The 14,067-nt window shown below is 39.6% G+C and overlaps 1 protein-coding gene across 1 annotated transcript in view; it reads left to right on the forward strand.

The window, feature by feature from the left end:
* The first annotated feature begins 312 nt into the window (after positions 1–312).
* Positions 313–14,067, forward strand: part of LOC121105435 (E3 ubiquitin-protein ligase HECW2-like) — a 95,032-nt gene continuing 81,277 nt past the window's right edge. Inside the window, exon 1 of the mRNA XM_040642562.1 lies at positions 313–638. Within this exon, the coding sequence (XP_040498496.1) occupies positions 347–638 (292 nt within the window). The 5' untranslated portion in view covers positions 313–346. The remainder of the gene's footprint in view (positions 639–14,067) is intronic.

A 14,067-nucleotide genomic window follows, 5' to 3' on the forward strand; every position in this document is an offset into this window, starting at 1 on the left:
GGTGTCTGGGAAAGGATAGACCTAAAAGGGCTAGTAGGGAAATCCCCTTCTTAATTGCCAGGAGGAAGCTGTGCCAGTGAACTCGAGGGCCACAGGTGTGTGATGGCCTTTGTCTTCATGTGACCTCAGTCCGTAGGAGCTGTTTCTGTCATCATCCGTTGACGGTAGAGTAATAGGTTTTATTTTGACAGTAGAAGATTATTGCATGGTCGGGCTTTAATAAACACTCTTTAGGGCTTTGTGTCTGGGAAGCTTAAACCTAATTCCTTGCATTGTAACGCTAATGCTTTGTGCTTGTATGTTTCTTGCAGCTTTGTAGGAAGCTAACCTCCGAGAGGCAGACAGGATGGCTAGCTCAGCCCGGGAGCACCTGCTTTTTGTGCGGCGTCGAAATCCCCAGATGCGGTACACACTGAGCCCAGAGAACCTCCAGAGCCTGGCCGCCCAGAGCTCCATGCCCGAGAACATGACCCTACAGAGGGCGAACAGTGACACGGACCTGGTGACTTCCGAGAGCCGCTCCAGCTTGACCGCGAGCATGTACGAGTATACGCTGGGGCAAGCCCAGAACCTCATTATCTTCTGGGACATTAAAGAGGAGGTGGACCCTAGTGATTGGATTGGACTTTATCATATAGGTGAGTGACATGAAAGGGACTTGTGACTTAGAGCATACATTTTTATTCTGACAGTACAGTTCTGTGTATTTTTTCTGGGGGTGGGGTGGGGAACACACCACACAAATAAACCCAGCAAGATTCTGGGACTTTTTTTTTCTTCTTTAGAAGAGAGAGACTCAACAATAATAAATACCTTTGCCGATTTGAATTTTGTGGTTATATTTCTACTCTGATTCAATGCCAGAACCTGCAGATTTTATACCGTTTTCTTTTTAAAGCTTTACATTGCCCTTGATCAGTAGTCCCATTTTGGGAAGAATTGGATATTAATTTTTTCTAATATTTTTAAACTGATGAAAAAGATGTCTCAATTTAGATAACTGATGTGAAAAATGTTCGTAGTTTCTTTCTCTTTTTTTTTGGCAGCAAAGCAATGTTTATTGAGTGATAGTAAAGTAATAGTCCAAAGTTCCAGAAGAGGGAGGGGACCCGAGAGGGATGCCCTGTTCCGTAGTTTCTAAAGATTGAGTTTCATGAAGAACAACTTGCGGTCTATGGTATCTTTTTATTTCAAAATTCCTGAAGTGTGCTTGATCAGTTAAGTAAAGGAAGTGTCATATTTTTCTAACAAATGACTTAGGAATAGGTTGCTGTTTGTTTTAATAAAAATGTCCCAGCTGTGTGGAGCTGATTTGCACTTGCTATTCAGAGGTGAGCAAATGATGAATGACAGACACATGCCAGAAAATATATAAAATTTGCTTCACTGAAAGCGAATATCCAAACCCTACCAACCAGGCTTAAAGAAAGTCTAAATTAAACCTGATAATAAAAATCTAACATTCCCCAAAGTTGGAGAAGTTTTTCACTCAGTGAAGGGAATTCCTTTCAAAATTTAACATCAAGTATTTTAATAGAAAGATATGTTTGCTTTCACCGTAATTATAAACCAAGCATCTTTGTTGTTTGTTTCTTTGTCATAAACTAGGAGGGAACAAAAGACCTATTTGTTTATGGCAGTGCTTCTCATCCAGGGATGATTTTCCCCCTCCAGGACGGGTAGTGTCTGGAGACATTTTTGATTGACACAGTTGGGGAGGGAGTGGGAGACCAGGGGTGCTGCTAATACCCTGCAACGCACAGGCCTGCCTCCTACAGCCATCTCTTAGCACCACTCTTGACAAACTCTGATGTAAGGCAAAGTAACATCCTTGCTGACAGGTCATCAGAATGTTCCACCCACTAAAATTTATGTTTCTCAGCAACAAAGGATTTTATGTTGACTAAAATAAAATTGATTTGTATTTACTAATGTAACTCTGTTAATCATGAGAGGTAAGAAATCTAAAATGGCAAAAATTAATTTCGAGAATTTTGATTTATCTATTACCTCTTATGACAACGAAAAAAGGGGGAAGTCTTAAGAGTTCAGCATTTTACCCACGTGCGTTTAAATATACATTCAAGATGGGGAAGGTAGGATTTAAAAATTGTCTTTTTTATTTCTGATATCTGTTATATTCACAAAAAAGTCATAATTTTGATGGGACTTTGGAAGTGATTCTTTTGGTTTTGATGTAACTTCAACTTTTTAGATTTCACAAAACTGTTTTCATTTTAATATGATTTTTTTATATTTACCTATCTTCAAATTTACTAACTTTTAATATTTTCATCTTCATTCTGTTGTCAGTCCCATCCAATGGATTTTAAAATTTCAGTTATTTGACTTTACATTTGTAGAATTTGCATTTCTTTCTCTTTCTTGAATATTTTATTTTTCTCATGAGGTTCCCTGTGTGTTAACTAATTCAGACCATATTTTCATTCAGTTATTTGAATTGAATCAAATGTATCTGCTTTAAGTTCTCTGGAAAATCCAATATCTGGGCAGTTTTTATTACCTGTTTTCCTCTTGGCCATGGATCCCATTTTCTAGTTTCTTTGCATATTTAGCAGTTATTGATTTTACACTGGCTACTGAGAAATCTAAGTTGTAGAAATCCCGAGTTCTGTGGAACAATTTTTATTTTAATGTTAATTTTTATCATAGTAGGCAGATTTATTTTTTTGGACTTGCTAGACATAATTTTCCCATCTGTGAGGATGGGTGCATGGAAAGCCCAATGTGGTTCTCCAGCACTTCTGACTTGATTGGATTCAGCCTCCAAATTTGGTCTCCCCTATGGATTTTGTTAGGGGTTAGTTTAGGGCTTTGTTAGGCTAGATCAGTGGTAGGCCTTGTTGGCCTTTGTACTTCTTCCTAAGTATTGGCATTTCTGATGTCTGAGCTGGATGCCTGGAATGTCGACCAGGTGTCTTTTCTCTGGCTGGGTCATAGCTCCAGTGTTCTCTAGCACTGCTGGACCTCTAGAAACGTCAGCGCACTCTCAGCCCCATAGCAGCTACTCTCTGCAAAGTCTTGGTAGTGTTTCTCTGCACATACACAGTCTAGACATTAGCCTAAGGCTTGTGGGGCATCCCTATGTGCACTTCTGGCCTTCACCCCTCCATAGTTCTTTCCGTCCCATGTCCTGCTGTTGACCCAAACTCTGATCTCTGCTTCCTCAGCTTGTCAGAAGTTCCCTGCACCCCACTCAAGAAGTTGTCCCTTGGTGGAGATCTGGCTGGTCATAGAGTCACCTCATCAGTTTTTCTTCTCTCTGGGGTTTTCGTCTTAAGCTATCTGTTGTGGAATGTCTGAGAACAACTGCCCCCAAGTTTTACAGTGGTTTACATCAGGAGGGCTAGTCTGGAACTAGTCACTGCCCTAGGACCTGAAGTAGAAGCTTCTCCCATGCTTTTGATTTCCAGTAGGCAGTGAGAGATGTCACCTCATTTTCTCATCTCACCATTTCCAGAGAACTCTGAAGAAATAATAAATGGTGGTATAGTTCCATGGGTTTGTTTGTTCCTCTTAGTGTATTTTCTAATAGTTTTAGATCCCTGTCAGGGCAGAGAGAACTGGAGCCCTCAGACCTCTCAAGGGACTGGGATGAACACAGATTAGCATCTGCAGGTGAAAATACCATGTACTTGGGGTTCTAGGGCATGTTGTTGGTTCCAACAGTTCTTCCACAACAAATGACTCTGAAAGGCACAGATCCCAGCACCTACGACATTAAGTAGGGCTCATATCTGCAGTTGAAGGGCCACAACTATGTTTCAAAGAAAGCCTGGCTTATGTGGGAGGTCAGAATGAGTGAACAGAGACCTGGCTTTAGGCAGAGATAGCCATTGCTCTTGGGCCTAAGAAGGGCTATTCTGACCTCTAGGCTGAAGGCAGCCTCACTTCTGTGGGGACTTTGCCCTCACATGTGGAGAGGCATAGGTGGCAGCTTTGTGCGTTTTCACTGACAACTATTTCCCGATCCTTCTTCCTTGCAGGGTCAGGGCTCAGCAGCAAGCCATTCATCTCAGGGCAGGTAGGCCCTTTCTAGACTCAGGAAAGTTCTAAACTTACATGGTAATCCAACGAGTGAGTAGTCTATGAGTGGGCTGCGAGCCAGCTCTGGCCAGTGAGATGTAAGACTTTGGGGGAACTTCCTTTTCCAGTGAAAAGCCAGAGCCTCCTGTAAAGTCGTTGTACCTGGGGCTGTGGTGACTGCGATGTGATTTCTTCAACTGTTGCATCCATGGAGCAACCATAAGACAGCAATCGAGATTAAAAGCTAAGAATGACAGAGCAGAAAGTCAGAATGAGCTTGGAACGGCACTCCAAAGTTCTAGCCATATGTGAACATAATCTTCCCCTCTTTGCTTAAGTCCTCACTGTGAAGCTTCCTTGTACCCGCAGTTAATCCTAACTGAGCTGCTAGGTGGCATGAAGATGCCGGAGGGAAAAGGAGGGACCCGAACTGCTTGTGAAGGCGGGACAGAGTGTGTGGGCTCCTTCAGTAGTTACTACTTCAGGGAATGTGCCCGGGGCTGCTTTACCAGAGTTAAAAACCACTAGGTCATTGTTTTGTTTTAAAGTGACAAAATCTGATACAAAAATTTTGAAAATAGTAACTCCAAGCCTTGTGGAAATTTTCAGAGGTTTAATAGGACCAATCATGTGACAGGAACAATCTACAGAATGAGTAATTAAATAACTCGAATATATACCAAACTGGTCTGGGGCACTGTTACGTGAAGGTGGTGAGGTGATACATTTGGAGAAGCCCAAAAGAAAAGGTGAAATGTAAGGCCAGGATGGAGAAAAGAATTTCGGGGTACAAATTACATCACCACTTTAAGGCTGTTGTGGCTAAACAGAAGTACGTTCTCTCCTGGGCTCTGTGACACAGGTGCGCCGAGAATCCAGGTTTCCCAACAGCAGCACACATGTCAGGTGCGGCCTCAGACTCCTGTACCTCCTCGTAGGGAGCAGCCCCCCCCCCCCTCTTCGGTTGAGCCCTGAGAAGCCGGACTGTTTCCTAGCAATGCCTAGTTTTATTTGTGGAACAGAGAGATGGTCTCTATAGAAATAAATCCCAAAGGGAAAGGATTTGGGTGGAACGTCTGGCTGGTGAGGTGTGGTTTATTGGCACACTCTGCACTTCGATTGTGTTTCTCTTGGCTTACGTTTTCTTACTCTCTAGAAGTGTGAATTTTGCTTGTGTTTAACTAATTGTTATTAAGGTTTTGCATTGTACAAGTCAGTCCAGATGACTTTTAGCTAATCTGGAGAGAAAATACATACTCCTGGATTAGAAAAATAAATTATTCTCCCGGCATTTTAAACAATATATATGTCCTATTGGGAATACAAAGAAATAAAAGTTGAAAATATCAAAACGCCATTTGGGGTAAATTTGGGTATGCATTCTTAAAACAGGTGCTAATTATATTTTCTCTCTCCAGAAAGTCTCATATACACCCTGAGATTTCCAGAGATGATTGCAGTGTAGCTATAGGCCTGAATCTCCAAATTACAATTAATGCCTTGCAAGTGGTTTTTCAAAAATCACTAGATTTATAACTTATTGTTGGTCTCCATAATGAGAAGTGACCCCTGACAAGAGTAATGCTGCTACTCATTGCTTCCTTCTAAGCTGTCTAAATAAAAAGAGCCAAATGCTTAAATGTGCAAAAGCACTTAGGGTACCCAACACAAACAGCTTTCCATGAAAAATCAAATGATCACTGTTTAAAGAGGAGACAGAGCATATTATATTTATTTCAGGCTCGCTAATTCCCCTTAACCTTTGGTCTTGTGCTTTGCTTTCTGGCTATTCAAAAGAAAAACACTTCACAAGGCTTACTTTGCCATTTGTCATTTTCAGGCAACTACAAGTACCTGAACAGAGCTAGGAAAATGTACTTTATGAAAACTACTCCAAGTGCTGGCCTAGAGTTGATGTATGACTAGATAAGAAGCTTCCTCTAGAATGTAAATCAATGTCCTGCATCCTTCACCGAGAAAATCTTGCTATTAAAAAATTAAATTAATAATGGGCTTATTGATGTAGCTGTTTCATATTCTGGTTCAAGTTTATCTTGCCATAGACCAGTAACAGATAGTTTGCCAGCATTTCTCTGGACCGCTCTCTGAGTATACCTCTCAGTGTCTGCGTGTTGATTATAACTTCAAAGATGAATGGCAGAACAACCATATTTGACTCTATCTTAAAAAATATTGTGGCTCATGTAGTATGATGTTTTTCTTATTTCTTTGCATTTGGGTGATAAAATAAAGGTAGGATCACAATAGTTAACCAAGGATTATGTATTTCAGAGCTTTTAAGATCCCAAGGTTTAAGTGAATGTTTTATAGGTAAAGAACAAAGTAGGGTCCACCGTGGTGATGCCATACAGCCAGTGGGAGGCAGCCTAGGCTGGGTCTTAAGTGTCTTGTGTCTTAGTCTTCATTTGTCCCTCTTGTGTTGAAAAATGTAGTCCAGTGTTTTCCAACCTTCAGTTATTTACTCAGCACCTTCTTGATTTTTGCAGTATGGAATTATCACCGGTACTATTAATATTTTTCTTTACACCATCTGATCAAAAGAAAGAAAGAAACAAACAAATGTTCTAGTTATCTACCCTGGTTTTCTTTTAAGCACTAAGGTCAGGGAAAGATTTTCTGTGTCAATTGTAATTCTTTCTAACATATATTAACTGTTAAAAAAATAACTTTTGTAGACAGTGCCACAAAGATTATCACCCACAGCACACTTTGAGAAATTCTGAGGTTATCAGTGGTTAAGAGCACAGACTCTGCAATCAGATTAGTAAATTCAAATACATTTATTATCTTGAGCGACTTATATAATCTTTTTGATGTCAATTCTGCACGAAGAGCAGCAGCGTGTGCCACTCATGGCAGAAGCCCTTTTTGAATTATATCACCTTTTCAAACCTGAGTTTCCTCATCTGTAAGAAAAAAAAAAAAAAGACAAAAAAAAAATACCAGTATCATGAGAAATAAGATAATGTGTATAAAGCTCTCGAGAAGGTGCCTGGGCTTAGTGTAAGGTCCTCCTGATAGCAAACTGTCATTATTTTGGCTACTGTTAATAATAATCATTTTCCTGGTAGCCTGAAGCTGTAGCACAGACTTGCCTACTGGGTGAACCCACAAGAAGGATGTCCAGATTAAAGTGATACACCAGACCGCTTCTGCTTGTAAAAACCAAAATCCTTTCAGTCAGAGTCCTAGAAATTATATAAAGCTCTTCTAATTTCAATGCTAAATAATACAGTATTTTGAGTATTATGTAGGTTCTGAACCAATATGCTTTTCAAGGTGATGGGAAAGCTGCAGTTTAATCCCAAATTCAATCAAATGGAACAAAGAATTTATGTATTAAGTATTTAGTTTCCAGAATAGCTATCAAATATAGTGAAGAGTGACTGTTCGTAAGCTCTTTTGGTATTTTTGCATGATTACTGCCAAAGAAAAGTTGTTTCAGGTCATGTCTTTAAATTTTAGAAAATGCTTTTAGAAAATAAGAGCTTTGAACATGAAATGGTTTTTGGAACAACTTTACTCTAAATTGCTTTTTGTTACCTAGTTGTATTAGCCTCAGTCAGATTATGCTGTGCAAATGAGCTAACCCTGAATCCTCAGTGCCTTAACAGAACAAAAGATGATTTCTTTCTAATGCTGTATGTCCAGCATGGATTGGCAGGGGGCTTGCTTGTACCGTTGTTTAAAGAAGTAGGCTCACCATTCTCCTGATTTTTGCCACATTGGATTATTAAAGGCTCCACTATCGTGTCATTACACCATTTGTAAAAGGAGGCCTCTCTGGGCAAGTGTCAAGAGAAGGAGGGCCCTGGAGACTCCTACACCAGCTCTTAAATGCTTTGGCCCTGAAGAGACACATCTCACTTCTTCTCAGAGTCTACATTCAGCATTAGTCCCATGATCTGCCTAACTGCACAGCGACTGGGAAATGGGGAGAAGCTGTTGGTTCTTTAGGGAGCAGTTGATGTCTCTACCGTAGTAGATGCGTCTTGCTAACAACGCGTCTGGTCCTCTAGTCTGTTTCAAACCCTAAGACATCCTTGCACCGTCACTGCAAGAATAGATGCTGGGTATTAGAAAGTGTCATACTTTCGTATACCTTTACAGCGGGTTCACGAGAATGAATGAGAAGACACATCCAGAGCAGGACCAAGGACAGTGCCTGACAGTAGGGTTGCACTATAGCTATTAGAATCTGAATTCACGGCATCTCGTTGGCATCGCAGACCATCATGGATCTTTCTTCTAATATGCATGTTAAAGATCTGGTTCACAGAGAAGTCCATGTATTTAAACTGGTTATGGAAGAGTTCCCTGGACATTAGGTAGGCTTTAAAATGATGGATAGTTTAGTGTAGCCAAGGAAGTTTTAGTATACTTTATCCCCTGCCATACAGGTGGAAAGCCATACTTGAAACAGGCATTCTTCTGTCTATATACTGTGATGGTGAGATGGTTTTTATTTTTTATCTGGTTATTCTGTGAACGTTATCAGAGTCCGTCCCCCCCCCCCAATGTAATTTGTGTCACTTTTCCTTAAAGGATGCTTATTAGGTGCTTTAATTAGTAAATGTGAAATTACTGTAAATATTTTTTGATAGAGTTAAGATAACATTGGCATGAGGTTTAGAAATTCTTCATTCCACAGGCACCTGGATGACTCAGTCGGTTAAGTGTCTGACTCTTGATTTCAGCTCAGGTCATGATCTCAGGGTTGTGAGGTCGAGCCCTGTGTTGGGCTTTGCACTGAGCGTGGAGCCTCTCTCTTTTTCCCCCTCCCCACCCTACCCTCTCTCTCTCTCAAAAAAAAAAAAAAATTCTTCATTCTGATAAAACCCATTACTAACTCACAAAATAATTGCTTAGCACGCATACTGTTTTTATAATGTTTGTTGTAATTGACTTTTCATAATTTTCTAAGGACTAATGGGTATATCAACAAAGAAAATGCATTTATAATGTCATCTTTTTATCCTGATATCTCTTTTAAAGTCTGTTCGTCTGTTATCAGTTGCTACGTCAACTTTCTTTTGGTTAGTGTTTGCTTGATGTATCTTTTTCCACTGATTTCTTGTCAGCCATTCTTTGACATGTTTCACATATATCTGCTGTAAAACATCTATGGCTTTTTGATTTTTAATCCAATCCGTGTGACCCTCTTTTAAAATTGGTGCATTTAGTGTTTTAACATTTGCTGTTATTTTTTTTGCATATTTGAATTTATTTCCACATCCTATCTCGTTTTCTGTATTTTATGCTTTTTTTTTGTAGTTTTTTTGACCCGCTTTTGTGCCTTCCATTTGAATGATGAGTTTTCTTTACTCCCTACCCGTCTATTCAGTCTATTTGTTTGAAAGTTTAACTTTCTAGGTCTAGTCTGTTAGCAGTTATCCTTAAAATTTTTTTCATGTATAATTGAGTTAAAGGTTAAAATGAATTAGTGTCTTTCGATACCTCTCAAACTGTGCAAGATCTTAGAACATACTCATTACAATCACTTCCTTCTCCATCTTCTCTTTTACTGTTGACAACATTTAATTCCATCCTGTTTTAAACCCCTTTTCCTATATTAGTCATTATTGTTATTGTTGTGGGTTTTTTATAGACAGGGATTATTCCAGTTTTATATTCTGCATAAAAAGGCACAAGAAAACTTAGTGGCTTAAAACAACAATGTATTGAATAAGTAAACAGTAAGGGTAAAAAAAAGGAGTCTTATCCGAATCAGCAACACTTGAGTGCATGAGGCTTGATTTTCCTACAAAACACACGTGCACAAACAACAAAAGTTGCATTCTAAAATACATGGAAACAAGCAGGAGAAGTTTAAAATTCAACTTCAAATTCTTATTGATGTACCAACCCAAAGAATGCTCATCGTTTTGTCTGTTTGTTTGTTTTCTTGTTAATGTAGATAATGATCAAAGCTATCAAGGATACCTGAAATCTTCTCTTCATTTTCTCCAGCGGGTTTTCCCCGTTGCGGCCTCTCGTGTGTTCTCTCTTTCATTTTGCACCATTTATTTTTATCTTTATTTTAAACTAGTCTTATTCTGGCAGTCTGAGTTACAGAGGAGCTGTGATAACTATCAAAGTCATCATACTAATTTCTGGCAGTTGTTTTCCCACAGTCAGGCTGACACTATTGTTGAGTTTTTGTGGAAATAACTTCACTGTTGTGTATACTTCCTATGGACATCAGAGGAACTGTAGACAGCACCTCAGGTTTTTGGTCTGACTTAAGTGGCAGCGACCAGAGTGTCATAACTTGGATTCAGAGGTGACATTAAGGAATTCTTCCTCTAGTCCTAGTTTGTGTGTTTTATATTTTTTATTTTATTTTTTTATTTATTATTTTTTAAAAGATTTTATTTATTTATGTGACAGAGAGACAGCCAGCGAGAGAGGGAACACAGTAGGGGAGTGGGAGAGGAAGAAGCAGGCTCCCAGCGAAGGAGCCCGATGTGGGACTCGATCCCGGAATGCCGGGATCACGCCCTGAGCCGAAGGCAGACGCTTAATGACTGCACTACCCAGGCACCCCTATTTTTTTATTTAAAAAAATTTTTTTTAAAGATTTTATTTATTAGAGAGAGAGGGGGAACACAAGCAGGGGGAGTGAGAGAGGAAGAAGCAGGATCCCAGCGGAAGAGCCCGACATGGGTCTCTATCCCAGAACTCCAGGATCACGCCCTGAGCCGAAGGCAGACACTTAACGACTGAGCCACCCAGGCGCCCCTGTGTGTTTTTTAAATTTAAATTATGAATTGCAAAACTCCCAGTATCTGCATGCTCATTGAGGAAGCCTGATGTTTCTTTTCCTACATAAAAATTTATGTAGGAACAAATGATCACATTTTCTCAATTTACTCTGGTTCATAAAATCATTAGGAGACCCACACTAATGCCTTAATTACATACAGAGCTTGAACTGGTTAGAGTCCAGTGGATCCGTTAACTTCAGCATTGGGTAGTAGAGTGGCAAAAAGGATGGTTTTGTAGAGGGGGTATGGGATGGATCTGGATTCAGGTTTTGGACCAGCCTCAGTTTCTTGTGTAAAAATGGGAATAGTATCAACCTCATAAATTTGCAGGGAAGGTGAAACAAGATGACATTTGGGAAGTGTATTCAGGGTGCTTGTTTCATAGGTGGTAATTACCACACCACCAAAACATTTGTTGAGAGCCTGCTATTTGTCTGCCAGTAGGCAATGGGTACAAACATGAATCAGCTCACATGTTGGTGGGGTGTGAGAGAGGTAGGGATGATGCAGTGTGTTCAGAACAATATTACGGAGGCCACGAGAGCATGGAGAAAGAACAGTTTAATTCCTGAGACGGGTTCAGGGATGGGAAAGGTGTAGAAAGGGCTTCACTAAGAAGGTGATATTTAGATTTATCATCAAATAGGACTTTTTAAATTTTTGGTATTCACATGAGAGAAAGTCATTCTAGGAGGTGAGAATTTCATATGCATGTCACGTCTTTCTCATGAAGGGGTTACATCTGCTCTACTTGAAGATTGCACCTCCTGTCCTATTTCTTTTTCTGCCTGGCTGACTTCTGTGGATCCTTTTAGATCGGATTCAGAAGTCACTCACTCCATGATGTGCCCCCTAACTACTCCAGGCAATCAGTCCGTTTTCCTGCTTCCTTAGGAGCTTTCTCGTATCACTGTTTCAGTGCTGATTGCGCAGTGTTGTAAGTTGTCTTTTTCCATGTCTGTCCCTTCAGGTGCGCCCTTAACTCCTTAACTGTGTCCTGTTCATGTTGTGTCCCGAGCGCCTCATCCAGCTCTCTGTGCTGCATTATTCATGCAGATTAATTAGTTTCATTAAAGAGTAGGGTTTAGGCTAGGGCAATTATGACAGAAAAGTGAGTACTTTCTTACTGGAGATTTATTCCATATTATATAGTTTTCTCCTAATGATTTTATTCAACAGATTAGTTTTGGTATTCATTCACTCATTTGTTTCTTCAACAATATTAGGAATTTACTATCTACCAGGCATCTGAAAGGATTTTTAAAATATCTGTATTTGGGATCGTAGTTAAGGAACTGTCATTCCAGTTTTTTTTTCTTAATTATTATACAATATATTGGCTTTTTGCTTCCTCTTTCTTTACTGTGGGTTCTATCTTCAATATGGAAAGCACTATGTGTTTAAATAGAAATGAACTTATTCTCTGAATTTAGTGTGGTTACTGCTTTATACTCTCATTATTTTTTGTTCTTTCTTATTCCCTTCTTTGCGAAAATATGCATCTGCTGCTCTAAGCAGTCATGGGTGTTTTTCTGAAATTTGTGTGTTGTTTGGCATAAAGAGTATCTATAGTGTTTTTGACATTCTGAAATATATCACCTTTATAGTCACAACATAACTATTACACATTTGTGAACGAGTGCTGTTATAAAATTGTGGATGGATCAGGGGCGCCTGGGTGGCACAGCGGTTAAGCGTCTGCCTTCGGCTCGGGGCATGATCCCAGCGTTATAGGATCGAGCCCCACATCAGGCTCTTCCGCTATGAGCCTGCTTCTTCCTCTCCCACTCCCCCTGCTTGTGTTCCCTCTCTCGCTGGCTGTCTCTACCTCTGTCGAATAAATAAATAAAATCTTTTTTAAAAAATAAAATAAAATTGTGGATGGATCAAAGAGTGATCAATCATCTTTTTACTCTATAAAAATAAGTACGACTGTTTTGAGGACTGTAATTAAAGCACTAAACTATAATATTGGAAGAAAATAGGTTACTCTAAGGCTAATTAAAAAAAAAACCTTGAAATTTCTGACTGAGAATTTACATTAAGTTAACTAATAGGATTTTAAATATTTATATATCTTTTTAAAGCGTCCAAATAGATGGATTTTTTAAAGTGCATGTCTGCATATTTTGGATAGGATAAAACATTCCATGCAAGAAGAGAAGCCTTAAGAATTCAGCAAACATCTGGAGGAGGTTAAATTTTTAGTTTTGAGCTGTGTGACAGTCATTTTTCCTCTGTTCACTAAGCTGCCAAACGCTGTCATTCCTGAGCCATTGCAAGGAGATAAACAAGGTGAACTGTGTATGCACATGCCCCAGTGTAACTGCTGATTTGAGCAAGGTTACAGGTCAGCATCTGTCAGGGAACTTAGAATTTTCTAGTTCATCATGTGATTCATTTGCCTGAATGCAGGAGCACTATGAAACCAATAACACTGCTTTTAAAAAATTAATTATTATCCGTTGTCATAGTCTAACTAGAGTAATACTGCTAAGACAAGCAGCAACACTATCGTCTTTGTGTTATGTGATGCTATTGATGGAACCTCCAGAATTCCTCATTTAAATAAATTTCACTCAAATGTAAGGCAACAGTATGATTTATTTAAGGAAATCGAATGCTGCTAGTGAAGGACTGTATTTTTCATCATCCGGAATCGTGAAATAGATGATCCATCGGTTGACGTTTATCTAAAAACTTAGAGTCAGGGACGTTTTAGATTTAGAAAGGAAAGTAATGATCATCCACTCTGCTGGCCTCGTTTGACAAATGAGAAGCGGAGGGCCCGATGGATTAAGTAATATTCCCGTGGTTGCTCAGTAAAACGGTTGGAAAAAATAGTGTTTAATAGGAATTTCCTCCACAGCGGGGTTGCTTTTTAAAGGGAGTTAGGTGCGAAAGTCAATTCCTGCAGGTGATTTTTGAGTATAGCTAAAATTACCCTCGAAAAACCCCAGGAAGGCGATATGACTTAACAACGAGTTCAACACAGCCGATTTTTCTTCCAATATTGGAATAGACTCCAGTCCTAGATTGAGCGCCAGAGAAGAAGTTGGCTTGTGTTTAGGAGCTGTTTTTATATCCCCCAAACCCTATCATTTAAAACTGAATTTCCACTCAGCCTCGTGGGATCCTTGAAAGAACTGCCTATCTCATGCTCCCTGTCGGGACACACACTCAGGGGCTGGAAAGGCTCCCGTGCAATTTAGATCCTTCTCTTTCTCAGTCT

This window comes from Ursus maritimus, unplaced genomic scaffold (assembly GCF_017311325.1).
Source record: "Ursus maritimus isolate PB19 unplaced genomic scaffold, ASM1731132v1 scaffold_1, whole genome shotgun sequence".
In the NCBI taxonomy this organism is placed as follows: domain Eukaryota; kingdom Metazoa; phylum Chordata; class Mammalia; order Carnivora; family Ursidae; genus Ursus; species Ursus maritimus.